We start from the raw sequence: 23294 nt of genomic DNA, 5'->3' as shown, positions 1-23294 counted from the left end.
CTCTCCTTCATGCAGGTTACGTCAGCCTCGGAGCCCAGCTGTGTGTCCTCACATGGTTTTGTAGGTCTGGGTATCTGTACACTGTGCTGGCCTTTTCTACTCCTCACCTCTGTTTGTGTCTCCCTTGCAGGTATGGATGGATGCAGGCACTCAGATCTTCTTTTCTTATGCCATTTGTTTGGGATGCCTTACAGCTTTGGGCAGCTACAACAAATACCATAATAACTGTTACAGGTAACTGGGACACAATTATATTCTTCAAGTAGTCTTTCTCCTTCCTCCTTTCTAAATACTGCTACAGATGATAGACAAAAGTGCTGACGGAGACAACTGACCAGATTAGGTTTGCGAAAAGGCCCCGTGGTCCCTTTATACCTGAGACAAAACAGCACAAATTTTCCAGTAGTTTTACTTAATGCAGTTGCTTTTGCCTCGTGTTTGAAATCAAGTCTGTGGTTAGATATTGGGAGGAACTTTCTGGTTACAAGAGGGTCAAACAATGAAACAGATTAGAGGCTGTGAAAGATCTCATTGAAAATTTTGAAGTGGCAGGTACAAAGACTTTTTGTCTGAGATAGGTTAGACTGGGGTGATTCCCCCTTGAGCAGGGGGACTGGAATAGATGACCTCTTAAGGTCCCTTCCAGCTGTTTTTCTCCAATTCCATGTTCTGTCCCTAGGAAGAACTTCAGAAATTTCCCAGCTATCTCCCAGCTGAGAGGTCCTGCCTCCATGCAACACTTGTTTATATTGTCCAGAGTCCTTTTAAATCTTACTTGGGACAGAATCCTGTTTGATTCCACTAAGCACAAACAGCTTTTTTGGAGGCCTGTGAAGTTGATTTTGATGATAGCAAAATGAAGGGTCGGTAGCATTCCATGAAATGTTTTTCCATGAAATTCAGTCAGTCCATCCTCACCTTGTAATTGTAATTCCCTTTGCTGCTTTGGCCTGGTCCCTCTCACAGCTGACAAGGCACCCACTCCTCCTGTCCAGTAATACCCCTTGACATTCATTTTGGAACTTGCAAATAATAGTATCAAATATATTTCACTCCTAATCTTCATTGCCTTCCTCCTGTTCTGCTCAGTGCTGGGCTACCCTTGAATGGAGACACTCAATCCTGTTAAATTGTACTGAACTGTCAGACTGAAGTGCCCAGGTGGGGAATAATGTTGGAGGAAACTCATTTTCAGTTTAGACGTTTCTGACATTTAGAACCAAAAGTGTCCAATGGTGAAAGACTAGTGCAATAAGCTAAGGAGCTCCAGAGACTTGCCCACTTGCAAGTAAGAAAACTTGTTATTTTGATGCAATATTTATTTGTCAGCAGAGCTGGTTTTAGGAACAAGTAATGAGGGCAATTGCTGTGGGCCCCCCTAAGCTAAGTAAGTGCAAGTCATCTACTGTGGGAGTAAGAAGTGGACAAGACTCGCATCTTGGTCTCAGACTTGTGAGGGCCCTGAGCAAGCACTGGCTTTGTTAGGGCAATCTCCCTATAAATTGCACACAGCAGGAAAAACTGGGACATTGCATTTGCTGTCTAAACAAGTCCCTCCATCTGCCAGAAAAATGTACTCTATAGATTGTGATTTCTTTTGTTTGAATTGTCATTTGTTGTTGTTTTGGCAGGTTTACATAGTGCTTTACAGACAGCTAAAAGATAAAGGCTGTATATCAAGGTCTTTTCCCGTTAGATTAAGATGATGTTTCATTGCTAGTTATGAGGCTCTGGATGCCTGTCCAGTGAGAACTGCACCAGGACATTCTCTCATTTGAGGGGAGAAAAAAGTATGGGAGAGGAAGGAACTGTGGATTTGTGATTTAGGTCTGGGACAGTTTATTAGAAGGTCTGGGCTCTGTTCTGGACCTGTTGCTGATGACCTTCTGGCTGGTTTTGGGCAACTTCATTAATTATCTGTCTCTCTGTTTCCCGACTATAAAATGGAGACCATGACAATGGTCTACCTCATAGTGAGTTTATGTAGGATTTCAGGAGCCTCAACTGCAAGGCACTAAAAAGTAGTAGAATGTGTGGCTGTCCTGCACAAGCGATTTAATCATGTTAGCCGTCAAATATTAATCATTTGCAACTGAACTCTGCAGTTGAATAGCAATGTATTTTTGGTATCCATCCTTCAACTTTTTTGTTCCCCAATTGCAGTCCCTCATCTCAAGAGATCTGCCCTACCTTTTGCAGGCCTGGCTTACATAGTCAAAATGATTAATTTTCCGTCTAGCAAAGGCATATAACAGCATGGGGCACCAGAGAGTCCTATGAGGATCACTATTATTCAGTGTTGTTACTAATCACCTGGAAAAGGGGGCTACATTAGGTGACAGAATTTGCCAGTGAGATAAAGTTATTTAGGTGGGTCAAAACTAATGCAGATCATGGAGAACTGCAGAAAGAATAAACCTCTAACAAATGCATCAATTTGGAAAACACCAGTGTGGGAAAAGTAGGAAAAGTCCTATTTAAAGTAAAGGACAGTGGTGGCACAAGAACAAATGGTACGAGCTAGTATCAAATACATTTAGGTAGGAAATTAGAAGGTTAGAAGGCTGTGGTGTTGGGACATTGAAGGTCTGGAACTGCCTCCCAATAGGAAATCTTGGTGGCACAAAAAGCTGAGCTAGTTTTTGTGAAGGAGTTTGATACAATTATGAAAGGGATGATAGCCTGTGGTTGCCAGGTTACTGGAGTGAACTATATAAATGGTACCTTTCCAGCCTGATGTTCCTACTTAATTAAAATAGGTGATTGGGAAACATTGTGGCAGATGCTGCTCAGTGGTGACAAATGTTAAGTAATGTATGCAAGAAAGACTAATTTAACTATTTCTGCACCCCAGGAATGCTAACCACACCGAAACTTCTCTCCTAGAACAGTTGGGTGCCATTGTGGACAGTTCAATAAAGATATTTATTTGATATGTGTGTGTGTGTGTGGGGGGGTCTAAATAAAGATATTTATTTCATGTTGGGGGGGCATTTAAAAAGCAGATCAAATGTTAGGCTCTTTAAGGAAAAAAGAAAAAGGGAGAGATGGTAATACTGACTGCCCTTACAGAAATCTATAGTATACTTTTTCCCAAAATGGTGTGTTCAGTTCTGGTCCCTACATTTCTAAATGTGTAGCAGAAAGAGGGATCTAAGACAGCCACTGACAATAATTAGACAGAGAGAGAGATTAGAATATGAACAGAAATTTAATATAGATCATCGCTGTTTAGTATAAAGAGGAGACGAATAAAAGATGAGAAGGTAGATGCTAAAAAGAACGCTTTCAAATGAGTGATTTAGAGAAAGTAAATTGGGTGCTCCTATTTATTTTTTCTCCTAATGTATGAACCAGAGGATATCCAATGGCACTAAAGATGCTGAATTTAAAACTGATGTTAAGAAATGTATTGCTGCCTCCCCACACGCATGCACTTCCAAGTGCAAACTTCTAGAACTTGCTGCCATAAGGCTTCATTGGGGCTAAATGGGATGCAAGAAAAAGCACTGGGCTTTGAAGAGGTAACTTTTCTGGGGCCTTCCTATGATGCATCCAGTAATTGCCACAGACGGTTCATGGGTCTGATCCTGCATAGCAATTCCTGCAGGAAGGGGGGAGGCTCCCATGATTAGTACTGACCTGAGATTGGGACCCCCAGGTTCAAGTCCCTTGCTCTGCCACAGATTCACAGTGTGGTTTAGGGCAGGTCACTCTGTCTCTCCATGGGTCAGTTCAGTCTGTCTGCAGTGGGGAGTAATGCCCACCTGATGGGGCGTGGTGTGGACAGATAAGATAGTTAGGACTCCATTGGTACAGTATGATGAGCAGAGAGAAATCAGCGTTGATTATTGAGAGGTCCAGATTTATTTCAAGTCTTGTGACATTGTGGTTGTCACTGTGCGAGATGAGGATGCTGCCTCAACATGTGACAACGCTGCATCATGCTGGGGCCATGCAAATATCCTGTATTTATCCTTACATACATTCACAGGCTCGTGCTGTCCTGACACCTGCACAGAAACTGCTAGTATAGACTAGTACCTGTGTGCATCTCTAGGAGTACACTTTTGTCTCCTTTGCTGCTGTCCCTGGCTGGTACTTATTTTTGATTGCCTTGCTTTTCCCTTCCTCTACTCCCTCCAGTATGCTGATACTTTTCTTTTATTGGCTGGCTGGGCCCCCAGGCTGATGCTCATCTCTTCTCCTTCCCAGGGACTGCATCGCTCTGTGTTTTCTGAACAGTGGCACAAGTTTTGTGGCTGGCTTTGCAATCTTTTCCATCTTGGGCTTTATGGCTGAGGAGCAGGGAGTGCCTATTTCTGAGGTAGCTGAGTCAGGTGAGTAGGTTCTGTGTTCAGGACACAGCGAGGCCAGTCTGCGTCTGTCTGCTCCTGACATTGTGTTCCTTTTCTGCACTATCTCTCCAAGACAAAGGTTCACATAAAGAGCAGAGCAATGTACAGAGTAGTAGATAGGTACCCATTCCCAAACTGCTGGCCCTATAGTAATGAACTCTACCCAACTAGACTTATTGCAACTGCAGGTCCAAATCTCAGCAGAGTCCACTCATCCTCCTGAGGTAGGAAAGAAATGTCTCATAGTGTTTACTGCATGAGGATCTCTTACACACAACCTTAAGAGCTAAAGCCAAGTCTGCCTTGCCTGGATACTAAGGCTCTTTTCAGAGGGTTTTGTTCCATCCCTCAGCTATCATGATGGAATTGAGCCTACTGTGGCTCTTCTCCACTCTCCTTGGTCCTATAGGTGTAGCCTGCTCTTGTTTCTCCCCTCTCTGTCCCTCAGCACTGAAGCCTTGTGGTCACTGGCTGCTAGTGACAGGGAGTGCCTTGTGGAGGGTGAGTATGTACTGTGCAGCTGGATGGACCTGGAGACCAGTTCTGAGCAGTGCTGAGCTGCTATGATGACCTCTTCTTCCCTTTCTTAGAGGCTGCTAGTACAGCTGCTGGCTTTCAGATCTGGCCATCACTACCTGCCATAAATTACCTTCTCTTTTCAGGGCCTGGTCTGGCATTTATTGCTTACCCTCGAGCAGTGGTCATGCTGCCTTTTTCCCCACTCTGGGCCTGCTTTTTCTTCCTGATGGTCGTTTTGCTTGGACTGGATAGTCAGGTAAAGACATCCACACATTTGTCCCTCTTGACTGGCAGATAGACAGTCCCATTGAACTTCGTGATTCATGGCTAGGCTAGTATCTGTCCCCAAGCCTGCTTGTTTAAAACCAGCCTGTTTTTAAAAATATATTTTTGATTGCATGCTCTTTGAGGAAAGGACTGTTTCAGAGCCTGGGCACACAGCACGCTACTGTCATTTGCAATAGCTTTGGACAGCCATGTAAATCACAGCAGGATAAGAAGCAGACTAACCAGCAGCTTAGTCCAGTATTACAGGTTGTAGACTGAAATCTTCCCCTTGCGAATATGCCTGTTTATCTTGTGCAATATCTGCCCTGGAGTGTACATAGGACACAAAACCTCTACAGTGTTGTACAGTATGCTAGTGTGGTTTTATTACTGAGGCTCTCAAGGGTAATTCTACACCAGGTTGGGTGAGCTGCAGCCTGTAGTGCTGTTTCACCAGTACTGTTGCCATGACCTCGAGTCTCCCCATTCCAGATGGCATGGGGAAAGTTTCTTGGCTGTGTAGGAAGGGATCTGGATAGATGTCCTGTAAACTGTACAGCCCCTATGCAGTACCCATAGCTTATTCAAAGATCACAGGATCACAGAGTGTTTGGGGCATTCTCTGGGCTTCAGGTTTTGCAGTACCCATGTGCTGAGAGTGCGGGAATGAAGAGTAGAGGGGCAATGAAGCTGGTGTGATACGAGTGAGCTGATGGGCATGTGAATTCTTCTCTTCCTAGTTTGTCTGTGTGGAGAGCCTGGTGACAGCCCTGGTTGATATGTATCCTAACATCTTCCGGAAGAAAAACCGACGAGAGACCCTCATTCTACTCGTTTCCATCCTTTCATACCTGATAGGACTGATTATGCTTACTGAGGTAGGTTACAGCTCATAATCTGTGCGGTGCTTTTGCCATACCCAATTGAAATTGGAACAGAAAGAGGGCCCTAGGCCCTGTGGGTGGCCTGGGAGCATGTCATTTTTCCTGACTCTCCATGGGTCAGTGCTCAGATGGGAGACCCAAAGAAGGCCAATAGGTGCTGTTAGATGTGTTGTTACTGGGTCAGCAGCAGGGATCCTGGTTTTCTCAGATAAAAGTAGCAAATTCTCCAGTACAAAAAAAAATTGCAAATTGCCAATTCTCTGTGAATATTGAATACAATGTTCAATATTCAACTGAAACACTGTATCAGTTGAATACAGTGTTTTATTGATGTGTATGAAATTTGGAAGCCTACCCGTGCCTCAATTACTCTAATAAAATAAATTCTAAATACCTATATATTTCGGCATTTCATTTTGGGCTTTTCATCATGGAAAATCAGAGTTCTTGCTGCCCCCCTCACTTACCAGGATGTGGGTCTATCTGCAGTTGCCCCCACCTTCCCACTGCTTTGTGGTGCTGAGCAGCCCTGATATGCTGTTGTCCTACACTCCCAAGTCACAGTCCCCACAGCCCTGTTGGTGCCTCTCACTCTCTGTATACCCCCAACTCATTCCCTCCTGGCAGCAGCTTCCCTTGTGCACCAGGATGTGGGGCCAACTGTGGCTGTCCCCACCAACTACTTTGTGGCACTGAGCAGTCGTGATAAGCCAGTGCCCTGCCTATGCCATTGCCCCTCACTCCCAAGCCACAGCCCCTGCCTGCCTGCCCGTCACTTGCATTCTCCCGGCAGCAGCTCCCCTGGGTGTGGGTGTGGGGTTTGTGGTGCGGGGAGGTGTGTGCAGGGTTTGTAGGTCGGTGTGGGCCCCCCTGCCGCAAATTCCACCCCCTACACACATGCTGCACAGTCCCCACTGCTGGTAGCTCAGCAGCAGTAGGCAGCAGGCTTTTGGGGCACTCATGGCTGTGTCAGGCTGAGCCCCTGGTGGCACACAGCTCCAGCTGAGTCCCAGGGCCTGCGTGTGCTGGCATGGAAGCTGGCCCAGCCTGCCAGTGGGCACCTTTGGACCAGGCCAGGTTGGCTTCATGCCAGCTTATGCAGATTGTAGCACTACAGGTGGGAGCCACATGCCATCAGGCTGGGCAGGCTCTGTGCCTGCATGGGTGGCTTCCTGCCGGAGTGCTGGAAGCCCCTCATGGAGGCATGGAGCTGGCCGTAGGGGTTCTAGCACTCCAGTAGGAAGCCACCCATGGAGCCTGCCTGGACTGATAGTGTATGACTCCATGCCTCCATGTGTGGCTCCTGTCTAGCCCGGTAGCACACAGCTCCTGGTCCAAACGCCATTGGGCTGGCTGGCCCTTGACATGGGGCTTTCCACAGATACTTCCCCATTCCCTCAGCCCCCACCCACATGCCCCCACCTTGCCCCCTACCTGCTCTGCTGGCTCTTCCCATAGCCTCACCCCCAGCCCTGCACCTACACCCACAGGGCCCCCTCACCCAGCACTGCTGGTGCCCCCCATCCCTGACCCCAGCCATCCCAGGCCACTGGAGGGGGCCCCAGCTGGCCCTCAGCATGCTGCAAATCCCATTTACCCCAAAGACTCCAGGAGGGAAAGTGAGCCTGAGCCAAGCCCTGGCTGCCTGAGAGTCTCTGTCCCTTCCCCCTTTCCCTCTCCATTGGGACAGGGCTTACGGTCTGCCACCCTTTTTGCAAGAAGCCCTTACATGCTTGCACTCTGCCAGCCTGCAGAGAGCTCTTTGCAAACGTGGAAAATCTGTGGGTATCTCCATTAAAATTAAAAACCCACTTTTTTCTCTGTTAAAAGGAAAAATCTGTAGTTTTTTTCCCATTTTTTCTGAGGGAAATGGGAAAACCTGAATCCCTGATCAGCAGGTACTGCTTTTTCCTCTGAACTCAGTACAAATTGCCAGTGGGCACACTCATGCTGGTGGTGTCAACTTTTGGGTAAGGTTTTAAAGTGGCCTGTAGTGGACTTCTAAGATCCTGGGGTGTCTTCTAACAAAGTGGGGATAGTGATCCACCCAATTCCAACCTAGGCACCTGCAGCTTTCTTCCCCTGTGATACTTTTCAGATATTGCATTTTTCCCTTCCTGTCCTAAACTCTTGGATCCTGCTGCTCTGTGGACATGTAGCCTGGACATCCATCCCACCTTGACTTCAGAGTGAATTGCTAGAAGTTAAGATTCTGGTCACTGTTTTGCAAAGCAAAGCAAGCTGTAGCCCCATCTCAGTTGCAAATTAATTGAGACCTTTTGCCCTCCTACCTGACTAGCTAGCAGTTTGCATTTACAGTGAAATATGGTGGGACTTACTCTGACCTTGTGTACATCAGTGAAATTCTGCTGGTGTACAAGCTGGGATGAACTGGAATCATGCCTGGTTTCCATGTTAGCAGAGGAAAGGGCTATTGTCCAGGGGCTGGTGGTCTTTCTTTGCCTCTTCCTGCATTTCTTTGAGCCTGATTTTGAACAGCTGCCTCTAGCTTTGCACTGGCACTTTTGGGCCTGGAATTCACTATAGCAGTGCCTGCAGATCAAGGAAGGTAAGTACCTGAAGGGCCAAGAGGTGAGCCCATGATGATCAGTGCCTGAGGAATTCATGCGTAGTCTGATGCATATTTGGAGGCTGAGTTTGGAAAATCAGGGACACTAAGCCTTTTTGCCTTTGAGGTGTCTTTCTCTGTCAGACTTATTTTCTCCAGTCTCTCTTAACTAGCCACAGGTGCCCAGATAGACAGTAACTTGCCTTTTTGCTTCTCATGGAAATGAGGGTCTATAGACAGAGCACAAATGGTCTACTGAAAGTGGGATTTTTGAGGCACGTCCCTGGCACTGCTTCATATTTGCAGTATAAGGGGAGTGGCTTTTTCTGCTTGCAGTTGACTGAAATTGTACTGTAAGGGGGCAGAAAGTCACCAAGGACTCTTGGTAGAATGGAGCTGGTTCTTTCTCTGGATAAACCTCTTCACTAGTCCCTGATTTAGATTTCTCTCTCCTTTCTCCATTCCCTACCCCCTTTCCCCTTCCCAGGGCGGGATGTACGTTTTCCAGCTATTTGATTATTATGCTGCCAGTGGCATGTGCCTGCTCTTTGTTGCCATCTTTGAGACGCTCTGTATTGGCTGGGTGTACGGTAAGTGGGAGTTGATGAGTTTTAATGACTTAAAGCCTTCTATCCGGTTCTCTGTGGGGCTGGTCTCTCAATCAGTCCACAGGTCTTCTTGATAAACCTGATACCCTTGCACCCTTCCTTTTATGTGTCCTTGCTTGAGCATCCTGGGATGAAGACGGTGGGAGGTTGTGTCTCACAGCAGTGCCCGGTGGGAGTTGGCTGGACTTGTGCAAGAGAAGCTACCTCTGTTACTGTTGTTCCTTCTATTAATAGGCTACCTTTTCCCTTCCCTTCAGGAGCTGATCGTTTCTATGATAATATTGAAGACATGATTGGCTACCGGCCATGGCCTCTCATCAAGTACTGCTGGTTATTCATCACACCGGCAGTCTGCCTGGTGAGAGCTGGCAGGACACTGGGGGCCAGCCACCAGGGTGCATCTGGGAAGGGTGGAACTGGGTTTTGGCCACTGTGGGAGTGGGGAGACTGGGTTGCTGTTCATAGTGCTTGGGTCCCTGTCTTGGGACTAAGTTAACTAGGTAGTAATTATGGTGTGAAACTGCAGTGGGGGAAGAAGCAAAGATTGTAATATAATGAGCTGTCTCGGGGTGTCTTGTCACAGTATCTGTGAAGGACAACAAGAGCCCTATGACTGTTGACTGCTCCTTTGGGTGAAGTGACCCATGGTTTGGAAATCTGCTTCAGTGTGAATGGACTAAATGATCCCCATGGCAGCTGTATGTGCCTAGGACATGGTTTGGTCATGGAATAGCTGGGAGCAGATTACCAGACAGTAGCTATGACTACTGCTAGGGCAAGCTGGTTGAGATGTAGTGGGCATTTGCTGCTGGGTCAGTGGCAGCACAGCAGGTTTGACTGATACCCCGATTCCTGCTGTCCTTCTAAGGAAGGTAAGGTCCCTAGGGAGGCCATTTTGGTTAGCTAGATTGCTTTCCTCTCCTCCTCTTTTCTTGGCCCCTTTCACCCCAACAGGCAACCTTCCTGTTCTCTTTGATTAAATACACACCACTGACTTACAACAAGAAGTATGTATACCCCTGGTGGGGAGATACATTGGGCTGGCTGCTGGCCCTCTCATCCATGGTGTGCATCCCTCTTTGGATCCTCTACAAGCTTTCCACAATCAAGGGCTCCCTGAGAAAGGTAAGACTGCTGCTTCTGGGTCAGGATACAGGCTGTAGGCTGTATTGGGGCTGCGTGGGACTTGAAAAGCTGCTGGTGTAATGGAATGATTGCCTCACAAAGCAGCCTTGGTGTGGTATTAATAGTATCTTGAATTAATTTACTGAGGCTTAGTCTCTTACTCTGAAGAATGAGCGGCATCATTGAATTCAGGCTGGCTGGAGGGCTATTCAGAGCTGTCTTGCATCCTGTGCCTCTTAGTATTGACTCATCTCTTAAACTGCTGCCAGTACACAGCTCTGTAGAAAGTGGACAGATCCACATCCTTGGGTGGGAGGGACATCTGGCATATAGACACCACAGAGCGCAGGACTGGCTAGGTCACCCAGTGGGACCTCTAGGCTGTGCTTATGCTGTAACAGAGGGCAGCAGTGCCACCACTGGAAGCTTGAAGCCACCTTTGCAATATTTGGGGGCAGTGAAGTACCTGCTCAGCCTCTAGTACCTCTAGTACAAGCTAGAACTAACTTACTGTCCAGTAGTTATGTTGTGGTTCTCATGGCCCAGTGGGGGAAGCAGAGGCCTGCTAGAGCACAGCATGCTTGGACCATGCTGTGAGGTCCCTCACTCCTTCAATGAGGCTCCCTGGGGCTGCAGAGGAGCCTTAGTAGAAAGCATTCGTGTTGGCTATGCTAGAACCATGAGCATTGGGAAATTCCCAAGCTTTTTTGCAAGACTTTCTGCACCCCAGAGCAGTGCATGGGGATAGATTGTAACAGAGGACTGGCTTGGAGTCCCCATGGTCTGCATATCCAGACAGAGGCAACTCTGCTTTCTGCAAGCCTTTCATTGGCAAACTTCTGCTGATGTCAGTGGAAGGCGAGTTATTGCCTGTAGGCTGGTGCTATGTGTGGCTCTGGGATTCCTGCAGCCTTGACCACCAGAGGAATAAGTTTGAGTGCTGCTGCTTGGAAGAGGTGTAGGGGATGATTGGTCCCATGGTCACCTGTTGGTACTGTGCGGAGAATGGATCCCTTGTAAAAAAAACAAACAAACAAACAAACAAAAACAAAAAAACCCAACCAAACAAAAAAACCACCTGGGTTGATGCTTTGGCACTTGCCTGTATTTTGGCTATTCAAAGTCCTGGTCAGGAGCAGGGAAAGGAGCCTTTCCCACTCCGTACCCAGAACTCACACAAGCGCAAGGGTGTTCAGCTGAGGGCGATCTCCAGGGGGTTCCAGCTCTTGTTTAAATTACTGTGTGCAGGTGTGCTGGCCAGGGTAACTCTAGAGCAGGGCTGCTCAACTTTCAACTCATGGGCTGCTTCCGGCTCCCAACGTTTTAACTTGTGGCTCCTGGTTCAGGTGCTGCTTCTGCTGGAGCTGGTCGGATGACTTTGGGGAACCCAGTGCCATGTGGTGCTGTGTGCTGGGTGTGGGGACTTTGGCATGGTGCAATGGGGAGAGGGAGCTCTCAGCACTGTGTGGTGTGGTGGCCAGGGGGGTCTGCATCCCTGGGTGATTCACAAGTTGGACAGTCCTGGTCTAGAACATCCCTGGTAGTTAAAGACAGATGTTCTACAAGAGAGACTTGAGGTGTCATGAGTTATTCAGATCTCAGACTGATTTTTTCCTATGACTACAAAGCTCCTCCTTGCCCCACTGCTGTGTGCTGTCCTTGCTAGAAGGGGGCTGGTGGGGTGGGCAGGACCCTTTCCTGCAGGTCAGTTGACTGTCTGATTTTTGCCTTGCAGAGGTTTCGCCAGTTAATATGCCCAGCTGAGGACCTGTCTTCCAGGCTGGGTGTGGGGCAGCCCCCTCCTTCCACCAGAGCTGGTATCTTAATGCTGACAGAGCTTGGTTCTAACTGCTAGGGCCAGCACAGCCCTGTGGATTGTTGTGTGCACCCCTTCCACCTGTCTGATAACCCAAGGATTCTCCTCTTGCCAAGGGGAGAGGGACTTGTGAGCGAGTCTCCCTTTCCTGGAAGATTTGATGTGCTCAGCAGGGGCTGCCATGGAATGGTCACCAGGGACACTGTGGAGCGAATGATGCACCTTAATTCCTTCCCTGGAGAATGTGTCCCAGAGCCAATTCAAGCCAGGACTGAGCCCTGGAGTGGAGATGGTTGGAGTCTTATAGAGGGGCGTTTTTTCCCATGTGGACTTTGGGGACTTCTCCATTCATTCCATTAAACACTTGTTCTTTCTACTCCAGAGTGGCTCTGACTCTATTTTGTCCATTGCATTCTCTTTACAGGGGACTACCTCCCCGCTCCAGGAGTCCTTGTCACTTAGTGGCTCGTGCTTTTGCCCAGAGCTGCCCTGGGTTTGTTTGGCTAGTGCAACCTCTGTAGGCAGAGGTGCTGGTTGTTTTGATGGCCAAGACCACCTTGGCAATGAGGGGAGTTGCTAGTGTTATTACCCCTTCGCTCCCTTCACTCCCCTCCCAGAACTAGCAAAATATGCCGTACCCTGCCATAGAGGAAGACATTGGGATGGCCCTCAGGGGACCCAAATAAATAAATCCATTTATTGGGCCCCAAATAAATCCAAAGAAAACTGGTAAATACCAAGCAAGTGCTATTCATAACCATACTTCTGAAACTCAAGAGTCCTGTCTGTTGCAAGTCAGGAGTGATGCTTATTGGCAGAGCTGTGTTGTGGGGCCTGAGATGGATGCAATGGGAGGTACATTGGAGCAGGAGCAGGATTTGCTGGCAGAGACTTAGAGAGAGGGATTGATCTTAGGGCTGAAATAACAGGGAGCGTTCACAGGCCAAGGGCTACAATATAAGAACAGACAAGGAAGTCCTTTTGCACAGGACTTAGATGCATGGGTAGAGCTGGGATGCTTCATGCCGAGCTGGATTTACATTAGAGCTGTGCAGGCCCCTAGGACTAGAAGAGCAGTTGGTGACTGGTATGTTGGTAGGTGTGCACAGGAGGCCAGAAGTGAGGGATACTTTGTTGGGCTGTCTAGCACAAGGGAAACCAGGAACCCTGATTAGATGAGATCTATGCAGGGCAAGTTCCTGGATAAATATGCTGGGTGGGTGGTAAACCCTTACATTGTGTTACTTGTCTCCAGAGACCATGTACCCCTTTTGCTTTCTTTTCACAACCTGAAAAGTGCTGGAAACCACAAGGAGTTGACAGACTACTCCAAGGCCCCCAGCTCTCTGGGGACTGTGGGGGAATCCATATTGGTGCTACTTATGATCTATTCTGCCAGTGCTGTTGCTTGGGGATATCTAATGGATGAATAATCATAATTTTCACTGCACGTCCTGTCAGTAGCCACAAGGTGGCCTCACTACTTCAGGGACTGTTGATATTCTAGCAGCAGTTTTAAAAATGTCAGCTCTGTGCATTCGTCACTGAGCAGGCTGACATTATTGGAAGACCGTGAAAGTAACCACATTGTCATCCTGGAAATTGTCTTCCCAACTCCTGAGTGCAAAGAGGAGCTCAGCCCAGCCACTATTAGGTTTCTTATTACCAGCCCCCAGTGCAGTAATGCCCAAAGGAGGTTTTTTTAGGGTTTCATAGATAGATGTTAGGGTCAGAAAGGACCTGTTAGATCATTGAGTCTGACCCCCTGCCCTGGGCAGGAATAAGTGCTGGGTCAGAGGACCCCAGCCAGGTGTCTGTCCAATCTCCTTTTAAATACCTCAAGGAAGGGGACAGCACCACCATATTCTATATTTTGGCAGCCCTCACTGTAAAGAATTTCTTCCCGATATCCAATCTGAATTTGCTCTCTTCCAGTTTGTGGCCATTATTTCTAGTTACCCTGACAGACACCTTGGGGAACATTGTATTTCTTGCTGCCTCCTCCCTGATGAGTTTGTAGGCAGCCACAAGATCACCTCTCAGCCTCCTCTTGCAGAGGCTGAAGAAGTTCAGGTCTCCCAATTGGTCCACACAGGTTTTTTTCTGTAGGCCTTCAACCAGACAAGTGGCCCTTCTCTGAACCCTCTCCAGGCCGTCCACATCCCCGCTGAAGCACGGTGCCCAAAACTGGACACAGTACTCCATCTGCGGCCTGACCAATGCCACATAGAGGTGAAGTATCACCTCCCTAGACCTGTTTGTGATGCACCTACTTATGCAAGAAAGGGTGTGGTTAGCTTTACTTATTATCTCATCACACTGGTGACTTGTGTTCATTTTGGAGTCAACTACAACTCCCAGATCCCTTTCTGCAGTTGTGCTACTTAGAATGGTACCTCCCAGGCTACAGGAGTGTGGATGATTCTTCCTCCCCGGATGCAACACATGACACTTATCCTTGTTAAACTGCATCTTATTCTGTTTGGCCCACTTCCCCAGCCTGTCCAAATCAGCCTGGATTCGCTCCCTGCTGTCTAGTTTGTGTACCTCTCCCCCATAGTTTGGTGTCATCAGCAAACCTGGACAGGGTGCTTTCTACTCCCTTGTCCAAGTCACTAATGAAGATATTGAATAGTATCCCAGGACAGAGCCTTGGGGGACTCCACTGCCTACATTTCTCCAGGTAGAAACCAATCCGTCCACCACCACCCTCTGGGTGCATCCCATAAGCCAATTTTCTACCCACTGGATTGTGTAATAATCTACGTTGCAATTGTTTAATTTATTTATAACAATTGGGTGTGACACACTGTGTCAAAGGCCTTTTTAAAGTCTAAGTAACATCTACCTCTATTCCTTCATCCAAGCAGTGTTCCTCTAGGTGCTCAATGCCCTGTTTATATCTGAGTTGTCTAATAAAAGATATCAGAGTTACGCAAAGAATCTTGTCTGGTTATCTTAATTGATCTGATCAGCCCCCCTGAGTGCCAATCCATTCCTAAAATCTGATGAAGTCGGTTGTTGTCTTATTGTGACAACTCATGTCTGTCTGAACCAGTTAGCTTCTGAGATGCTGCTTTGCCCTACCTTTTGTCTGACTTCAGACTACCACAGTTCACCACTTCTTTTTTCCATAGGGCAAACCTGGCTAGATGTATTCTGGGGGGTTTCTTTGTCTTCAGCCAAAGTATGAGAAATTTGATCACAGCTGGCTGTGGGATATCAGACTGGGTTGAGCAGTGTCCTGAGACAGTACTGAAAATCCTCCTCTTTTAAATGTTATCTTTCTTTTTCATGTTTAGATCTTAATTTCATTGCTCAAGGTCCTACTGAACACCAGAAGGTATTTCCCCTGTATCAGATTGGCAGGGAACTGTTGTGAGGTTTTGCCTACTTCTAATATGGGGTGGGGTTCACCTCTGAGGATCCTCAGAGTGCCTCTTGCCACATCAGTTCTCTGCCCTCTCAAGTCCTGTTCACTGCCCATGGCATGCAACAGTTTAGTCTCCTGAGGACTGAAATATTTTAGTCTATTTCAAGTTATTAAGCCCAAGTGATCAATATAGGGGTATCTGATTATAACTGAATGGCCTTTGATTGACACAGATTCAGCCTGGGTAATCTAATGGTCCTTTTTGGCATGGAACTATGACAAAGTCTAGAGAATTGAACAAATCTGTTGGAAGGATTCTTAGGACTCCACAATATGACAGTACTCTAGCAGCAAGTGCAGGACTGTCTGATACAGCTCCTACATTGCTTCATCCAGAAGAGATGTTCTTCTAACTCATTCACCTGTGGCTGCAGTTACCCCTTTCTAGAGGGGCAGAGTGTGAGGGATGGCCCTTAGAGACTTGGTTTCCTGGGCCCAGAGAATTAGGCTCGATTTCTGCCCCTTGGAATTGTGCATGACACTGGGAAGACTTGGATTCATTCAAGGGTTTTATTTGCATGCGTGGCTTCTGTTGTCATCCCCTGTATTGTGCCATTTAGAGGATCAGCCAAAGGCCCCTGCTGGAAGAGAGGGTCTTGGGGCCAGGCCGCAGATCTAGGAGTCATGAGAAATGGGCTCAGGTCAAGGCTCTGTGTGACCTCTCCTCTTGCAAACCATGTAACCTCTCAGTGCCTCAGTTTCCTCCATCTGTGACATGGGGAGTACACCACCCACCCTGCAATGTGAGGATTCAGGTCTAAAAAGTGTGTTGAAATCTGTGGCAAAGACTCCTAAGGAAAATTCCCAGATAACTGAAAGGGGATGAACTCAAAAGGACCCCATGTGAAATTAATAGTGACCTGTAGTACTTTTACTCTGTAATTCCAGTGGAATCCAATCAAGAATTAAACCATTTCTTTTGGATTTTGTGGAAATCCTGCCAGAGATCTCAACTGTGGAGTTATTGTTGTCTATAAAATCATTCAGGATTGCTCAAAGAAAAAAATCTGCAGAGATTTTAATGTTTCTGTTCATCTCTCTAAGCCTTTTCCTCTGATAAACCGTTGTTTATCATTCACAGTCACCTTCAGGAATGGTTGATGTCTGAAGTCCAGTGAGTTTCATACATGCAGAATGGTAGTCTGCTAAGAGGGTTCCACTTCAGTTTGGTTATCAAACCTTTTTCCAGTGACTCTGATGTCTGAGTAAAACCAAAAAGCCCAAACCCAGTAAACCATGGTATGAGTATGAATCTAAGACACAGTTTTTTTCTTTCTACGATGTCGAGCTTGGAGCACAATGGAGCAGAATCTGTTCTGTGGACCTCTGTGGGATTTTTTTTCACCTTCATCTGAAGTACTGGATGTTGGCCACATCTGAGGATTGGGGTTTTGGATTGGGGACTTACTGGTAAGTAGGGCCTTAGGTTCCTGACTAGGAGATGTAGCTCTTCTGCTCAGGGTCACACCAATAATCAAATTTGGGGTCAGGAAGGAATTCCACCCCCCGCCCCACAGATTAAATTGGCAAGGTGGGTGTGGCTGGGGTTTTCTCTCTCTGTAGTGCAGGGCATGGTTTCTTTCTAGGATCCAGTGAGCATGCATTAAAAAAATTGCTTATCTGCCATTGCAGTGGCATTGGCTGTGCCCTTGTCTCCTGCTTTTATCTGTGGCACATGGCAAGGTGTTTATGGTGTTTCCAGTTTTGTGCCTTATCATTGTGGTGTGCAATGTTTTGGAGTGGACTGTTTTTAGGAATCTTTGGATAAATGGATGTCTACATATGAAAGCACTGGATGCAATGGCCTGGGAGGCCTCTTCCAGTCCCACCTTTCCCTATATTGGTGCAGTTGTTCTGGCAGGGGGTTGAATTTGACATGAGCAAAGTTTTGGGAGTCTCCTTCTGGAAGGGGTCAGTTACTGTCTACAAAGGATGGACTGAAGTTGCACACTTCAGCCTTAAGTCAGGTCACCACTTGGCCCTTGCACACTTCCCTGACTATCCCCCTCCCCCCACAATGCCTACTGGACTAGTGCTTTGCAAACCAGGTGAGTCTTCTTATGCTCCCTGCCACCTTTCACCTTGAGTGCTGCTGGTTGCCAGTGTTGGCAACAACGGGCAGCAAGAAAAGCAGTGGTTGTTGTAAGGTGAAACAGAGTTCTTGGGGGGAGGAGATGCCTCCATTCTGGTGACTTACTTATTGCATGCTGCTAATTCCTTCTGCAGGCCAGTTCACAGCAGATCATGGGCTGGATCCAGCCTGCCAGCTGTAGGTTGTTGACCCCTGCTTTTGAGCATGTTTCCGGTGCTCACTCTGGTCACTTGGGAGCTTTACTGCTACTCATGCCTCCTTCAACTGCAGAAATGTTAATAGTATCTTAGCTGAGAGACATCTGAAGACCTTGAATACTGCACCCTTAAATGACCAATCTGAAAAGTGAATCTAATACTGTACTTCCTTACATGCAACGTGCACTTTTTTTTTGAAAAGCTAGCTGCTGGTGATTGCAGTGTGCATTGTATGTGAGACATATGATACAAGCAGTTTGTGCCCCAGTGGGCAGAAGCAAAAAGTGAAATTTGCACATGATTTTCAGGGAACAAAATAGTCAGCAGGCTGAGCTCCCTAGCTGCTGTTACTCAGCTATCTGCCAGAAGGAAAGGGTTTTTTTTTTTTTCATTCTGCCATTCAAAAGCAACGTGCGTATTTTATGCTGTTGTGTATTGTAGGTGAGAAAATACGGTAGTTTGGGGAAAATGGGGATGAGGCTGGAGACTCAGGTCTCTCCTGCACGTGGGAGAGGTTTACATTAAAATTAGAGGTCTCTGAGACCCCAAACTGGGTCAGTGATCATCAGAAGGAAGTTGGACCTTTCTATATATCTAATCTTAAAAGAAAACCATCCTCTTGTTTTTCGCACACTATAGCATTTGCGTCAGTGTTGCCTGGGGAAGAATTTGGAGTTCTATAACTGGAAGAAGAGATGATGGTGACAGTCTCGCTTTTAAGTAGGAATGTACTCGCAGCCATGCCAGAAATAGAAGCTTAGGTTGTGAGGTCTGCAGAGGAGGCTGCATTTATAACAATATGGAGGATAAAAGGGAGCTGCATACCCTAATCTAGAGCTCTTGAGTGGAGCTCTGCAGTTTGGGATTAGTCTACAACTAGGTTGCATGAGGTGGATTAGTTTAAAAAATGGCTGCCCTCCTTTAGTCTGCTGCCCTCTTTCTGGGGCAGTGGGCATAGCAGTAGAGGGACCCCCCCCCCCGGACAGAGTATAAAGAAGCCATGGTGTTACCACTCCACTTGGTCTCCCTACTTCCCTCTTCCAGCTTCTCTTTCATTCCATGTGTATCTGTCTCTGCAGCATTATGGCCAGCAAAGGTCACAGGCAGCCTCATCTTGCCTAGCTTTTCAGATCCATGTTTCCCTTTGTACCCTTACAGCCTGAGGAGTCCAGGGGGCTGCTGGTCTCCTGACCCTGAGTTCTACAACAAAGTTCATCTACCGACCACTTTGGCATCAGCTCCCTCACTCTTTAGATGGCTAAGTCTCCTCCTTGCTCTTTGGGTCCTCTCTGCAAGTGCCTGAGGAGGGGGGGATTTCAGGACAGATGTAATGTTTGAGAAACCCAGCAGTACTCAGGCAGAAGAGGATAGACCAAGGGGAAGAGGACAGAATGGGAGACACTGCTGTCCTCAGTGCTTTCAGAGGATATACATAAGCTAATACACTTGACAGCTGTCTATAGCCAAGGTTATAGAAGCCAGTGGTTTTGAAACTGGAAGTGCTACCTTTTGTCCTCGACAATAACCACAAAGGCCATGCGGTCACAGTGAGAGAAGCAGCTGAGTGCAACACATTATCAGTGTTGCTATCCCAGGCCTTGAGAAATCAAAACCTGGCTGTTAAGATTATGTTGTTAAAAAGACCACAAAAGCCACTGGGAAGGTTTGAGTTCTTTATCTTTGGCTTCTGGTTTCAGAACCTTTCAGGTACTCTTAGGCCACACACATTCGTTGGGGTTTGGGGGAAAACAGATCACGATAGTGATGCACTTATAGGAGTTGGGAGAGCTGCGTTGCTGTGCAGTCGCACATGCTGTGGCCCTTCAAGGGTCATTGAGCTGATGGGCTGACAGTAGTACCCAAACTCCTGGGAGCTGGTGTGTCCTTGGGGTAGTGCTGCTGGCATCTGTTCCACCCCATCCTTGTGTGTCTGCTGTGCCAGGAAGGGAGTTTCCTGGAACTGCTCAAAGATGATCATTTCAAAGCCATGTCACAACAAAACACAGAAGAAATGAGTGGGGTGGGGGAACCTGAATAACATCACTAAAACTTTGCACCTGCTTAGAGAAGAAAGGGATGAGAAGCAGAGGAGCTCTGCCAGCTGGCAAGAAGTAAATAGAGAAGAGGAAGATTTCTGAGACATAACATGTTGCCATTGTCAGGGCTAGCAGTCAATGGAAAAAGAACAAAAACATCCACAGGCTGAAGAAGCCTGCTACATCTCAGCCTGCCAGGTCAGTATTTGGCCTCTTAGCAGTGCCAAAGTTCATGCCCATGTCTGGTGGGAACCCTGCTTACCTGCCAGGCTGAGAGCAGGAAAGATCCCACCAAGTAGGATACTTCACTGTGACCTGTGCCGGCCTGGTAGCTATGGAGTCGAAAGTCCTCCTTCTCTGAACAAGTACAGTGTGGGCAGTCCTGCTTTTGGTGTCTCATACCACCACCTTTCATGCTTGACCAGGAGGGTACATCACAATTTATGTGCAAGGAGCTGGTGGTAGTACTTAGAGTGCTGGGCTGGGCCCTGGGAAATGGGGTTCAATTCCCAGCTCTGGTTCTGGCCTTTTGAGTGATGTCAGACAAGTTTTCTTCCCCATCTGTAAAATGGGGGTAATTATACGGACATCCTTGTAAAGCACTTTCCAGAGTTACAGATAAACAGTGCTGTACAAAAGCAGGCTATTCTTGTACCAGAGCCATCTACAGAAGGACTATTAAGCTCTCTGCTCCGAGGCATGACACTTCCTTGTACGCAGCCCAAAAGCACATTGGCTATTTTTGTGACCGGGTCTTTATTCAAATTTGCGTCAGATTCTCTTTCTGCTATGGCTGCTAGTTCTCTTTCAGCCAGGACTTGTAAACATCCAGCATGCCCCAATACAGCATGTTGGCATCTCCCTGAAGCCACCAGCTTGAATCTCTTGCTCTCATTTTTTGGTTTTTTTTTTTAAAGAAAAATGAACTCTCCAGCTGTTAGAGTTGTGAAGAAAGCCTCAGCAATGTAAATTGAACATAGGGTGTGCAAGTGGATCTGTGGAGGCACTGGGCCATTTGCTCTGAGAGGTGTGAACTGCCTCTCACAAGCCGTGGAGGTGTTAACTTGGGATGCCCAGTGGTGATAATTTAAATGTCAGCGGTGTTAACTATCCCATTGCTTCTGCAGGAAAGGAGTGGGAGGGTCATGCATCTCTACATCTGACTGTAGGTGCTGCTTCATTTTGGTGCCACAGGTCAGAAACATTTGGGAGCTGACATCACTGATTTTTGTCCTGATCTAAACCCAAAGACTTGGCAGAGCCCTTGGGCCCACTGTGGTCCAGCTGAGGGGCAGCCAAGCTCAAGGAGGCCAGTGGACCCAAGAAGTACACATGGCTGTATACTGAATGACAGCCCAAATCTACCATGAGCTATCTCTTGGCGACTCACCTAGGCAGAGCTTTTAAGAAGGCTTCTCTCACTCCCTCCATTCACCCATGTGTCGGAGCCCCATTGCTAGCATGCCTGCTTCCTCTCTCAGCACTACGCGTATTTTCCACTGGTTTGTATTTACATTCCCACATGAACCTCATTTTTCTCCTTCTTGCCTGTGTTCCTAACTTCTGTGTGGATAGGCCCTTTTGCATTAATCTGCAGTCCTTTACTATCTCCTGCAAATGTCATGTACATATATTTAACTTCCTCTACTACCCACTGTGTGGAGTTGTCTTAGCTGCATAGTGGCTGGAGAAGAGAGAACTTGAATAAAGGGATCTATTTGCTGTCATGTTACTTATCGTTTGCAGGGGTTTCTTGTCTGGAGTCTGTTTTGTTGCATGTCATAAAATGCCTCTGGTCACACACACGCATCCATGGGAGGCTGTTTCCCACAGCATAACACGGCAGCTAGGGAACTGTGACTGGGCTAAATCTTCATGAGGCCTTTCTCATGTTTGGTCTAAAAGTGCATTTTGTATAAGGCAGCAGTTTAACTTTTCTTTTTTACCAAGATGGTAATACACAGTTTGAACAGCTATGCCAGTAGGAGATGCCTTATAGCTATAGCTGGGAGAACCAAACCAACGAACAAATAACAAATCCTGTTCTGCAGAAAAATCTGAAAAAAATCAAATGTTTGTACTGAAGTGGGACAAAAAGGGCTAGTATGCTTGAGCTGAATACTGGATATGGGGCTCTGACACTTTGGCTTGGCATCTGGCGTAACTGGCGGGCATGCTGGGTTTCCATCAATCCCAGGAGTACTCGGGTGAATCCAGAAGGGATACAGCGGTGAGGTTGCACTCCATTTTCAGGTGTAAGTAGACGGGGTGAGGAATGGAGGGGGAGGGGTTTAGCCATTTTCAAACTGAGCTGACTGGGGTGCTGAACAGGGTAGGGAATTCTTACATGACTCAGGGACTTTTTTTTAAAGTCCCTACCTGCTGCTTCCATGGTGTGGTCTGCTTGGCCTGATGGAGGGAGAGAGAGGGAACAGGGAGGAATACTGCACCCTGCACCCCCCCTCTTTAAAAAATCCTGGATCTGCCCATGGGTGTAGTGTAGGCCTCTGTGGGTCCCAGTGCAACTGCTTTTGACTTATAGCAGCTAAACCAACTTTTAGAGCCTGCTACATCAGCCAAGGATATGGTTCAAAAGAAAGGGCCAATCCCTGGCTACAGCTTGGGTGTGTTTCCTGTGTAGGAGGAATGGGAGGGCTGGAAAAGGGCAGTGAGAAGCTTTCATTCAGTCTGGATGGAAAACACTAATGAAGTCACTGGAGCTAGAGCAGCGGAGAATCCGCCAGAGCGACATGCCAGTTGGTACCTGGGTGCATATAACCTGACAAGTCACTCAGCACGGCTTTATAGTCTCTTTGTGAATGCCATCCAGACCTGTTCTGTATCATGCATCTATCAAGAGCCATTCAAAATATTTAGGTGTGACCTGGAGTGCCTGCACACACTTGCACACTGTCTTTGTTTTCTCAAGGACCCAGCCCTGCAAGGAGATGTTTTCCCTGTTGATTCCCAGGGGCTTTTCTCTTCCACCTGTGGTTCCTTCTGGTAATGGGCAATTCAACATATGGTGCAGTCAAAGAATGTGCTAGGAACCCTGTGTGAACTTCTGGCTCCTGATAATGCAAAGTTTAGCTTGGGGTACATGGGCACACGTTTATGGGGAGTGGCTACACTGTTGTTATTCAGGTAATTAGACAAAAGAACATTTTAAAGTCAGAGGAGAAAACCAAATACCAGTGAGCAAACTGGAGGAACTAGTGCATCCCACCCTGTTACTCACCATGTGAACAGCCCAGCTGAAGAGAGATACAAACCTGCTCTAATATGGTGAGAGGTCCAGTTATAATGAGATACCAGAGGGTTCATTTTAACAAAACATTAAGACAAGGGGGAATGCAAGGTGTTTTTATAAAAGAAAACCTGGGGGATGGT

At 47.1% G+C, this 23294-nt stretch overlaps 1 protein-coding gene across 4 annotated transcripts in view; it reads left to right on the top strand.

The window, feature by feature from the left end:
* The window catches only part of LOC149866352 (sodium- and chloride-dependent GABA transporter 2), a 50092-nt gene extending 37565 nt beyond the window's left edge, over positions 1–12527 (top strand). For all 4 annotated transcript variants that reach the window (XM_090043393.1, XM_090043391.1, XM_090043394.1 and 1 more), the window contains exons 8-15: positions 131–234; positions 4216–4340; positions 5021–5133; positions 5885–6022; positions 9085–9187; positions 9463–9563; positions 10160–10330; positions 12066–12527. In XM_090043393.1, the coding sequence (XP_089899519.1) occupies positions 131–234; positions 4216–4340; positions 5021–5133; positions 5885–6022; positions 9085–9187; positions 9463–9563; positions 10160–10330; positions 12066–12185 (975 nt within the window). In that variant the 3' untranslated portion in view covers positions 12186–12527. The remainder of the gene's footprint in view (positions 1–130; positions 235–4215; positions 4341–5020; positions 5134–5884; positions 6023–9084; positions 9188–9462; positions 9564–10159; positions 10331–12065) is intronic.
* Positions 12528–23294: the final 10767 nt, after the last annotated feature.

This window comes from Crocodylus siamensis, chromosome 4 (genome assembly GCF_052110815.1).
Source record: "Crocodylus siamensis isolate JL-2025a chromosome 4, ASM5211081v1, whole genome shotgun sequence".
Taxonomy (NCBI): Eukaryota; Metazoa; Chordata; order Crocodylia; family Crocodylidae; genus Crocodylus; species Crocodylus siamensis.
Note: the sequence above shows the minus strand (reverse complement) of the source record. Positions and strands in the feature narration are given on the sequence as shown.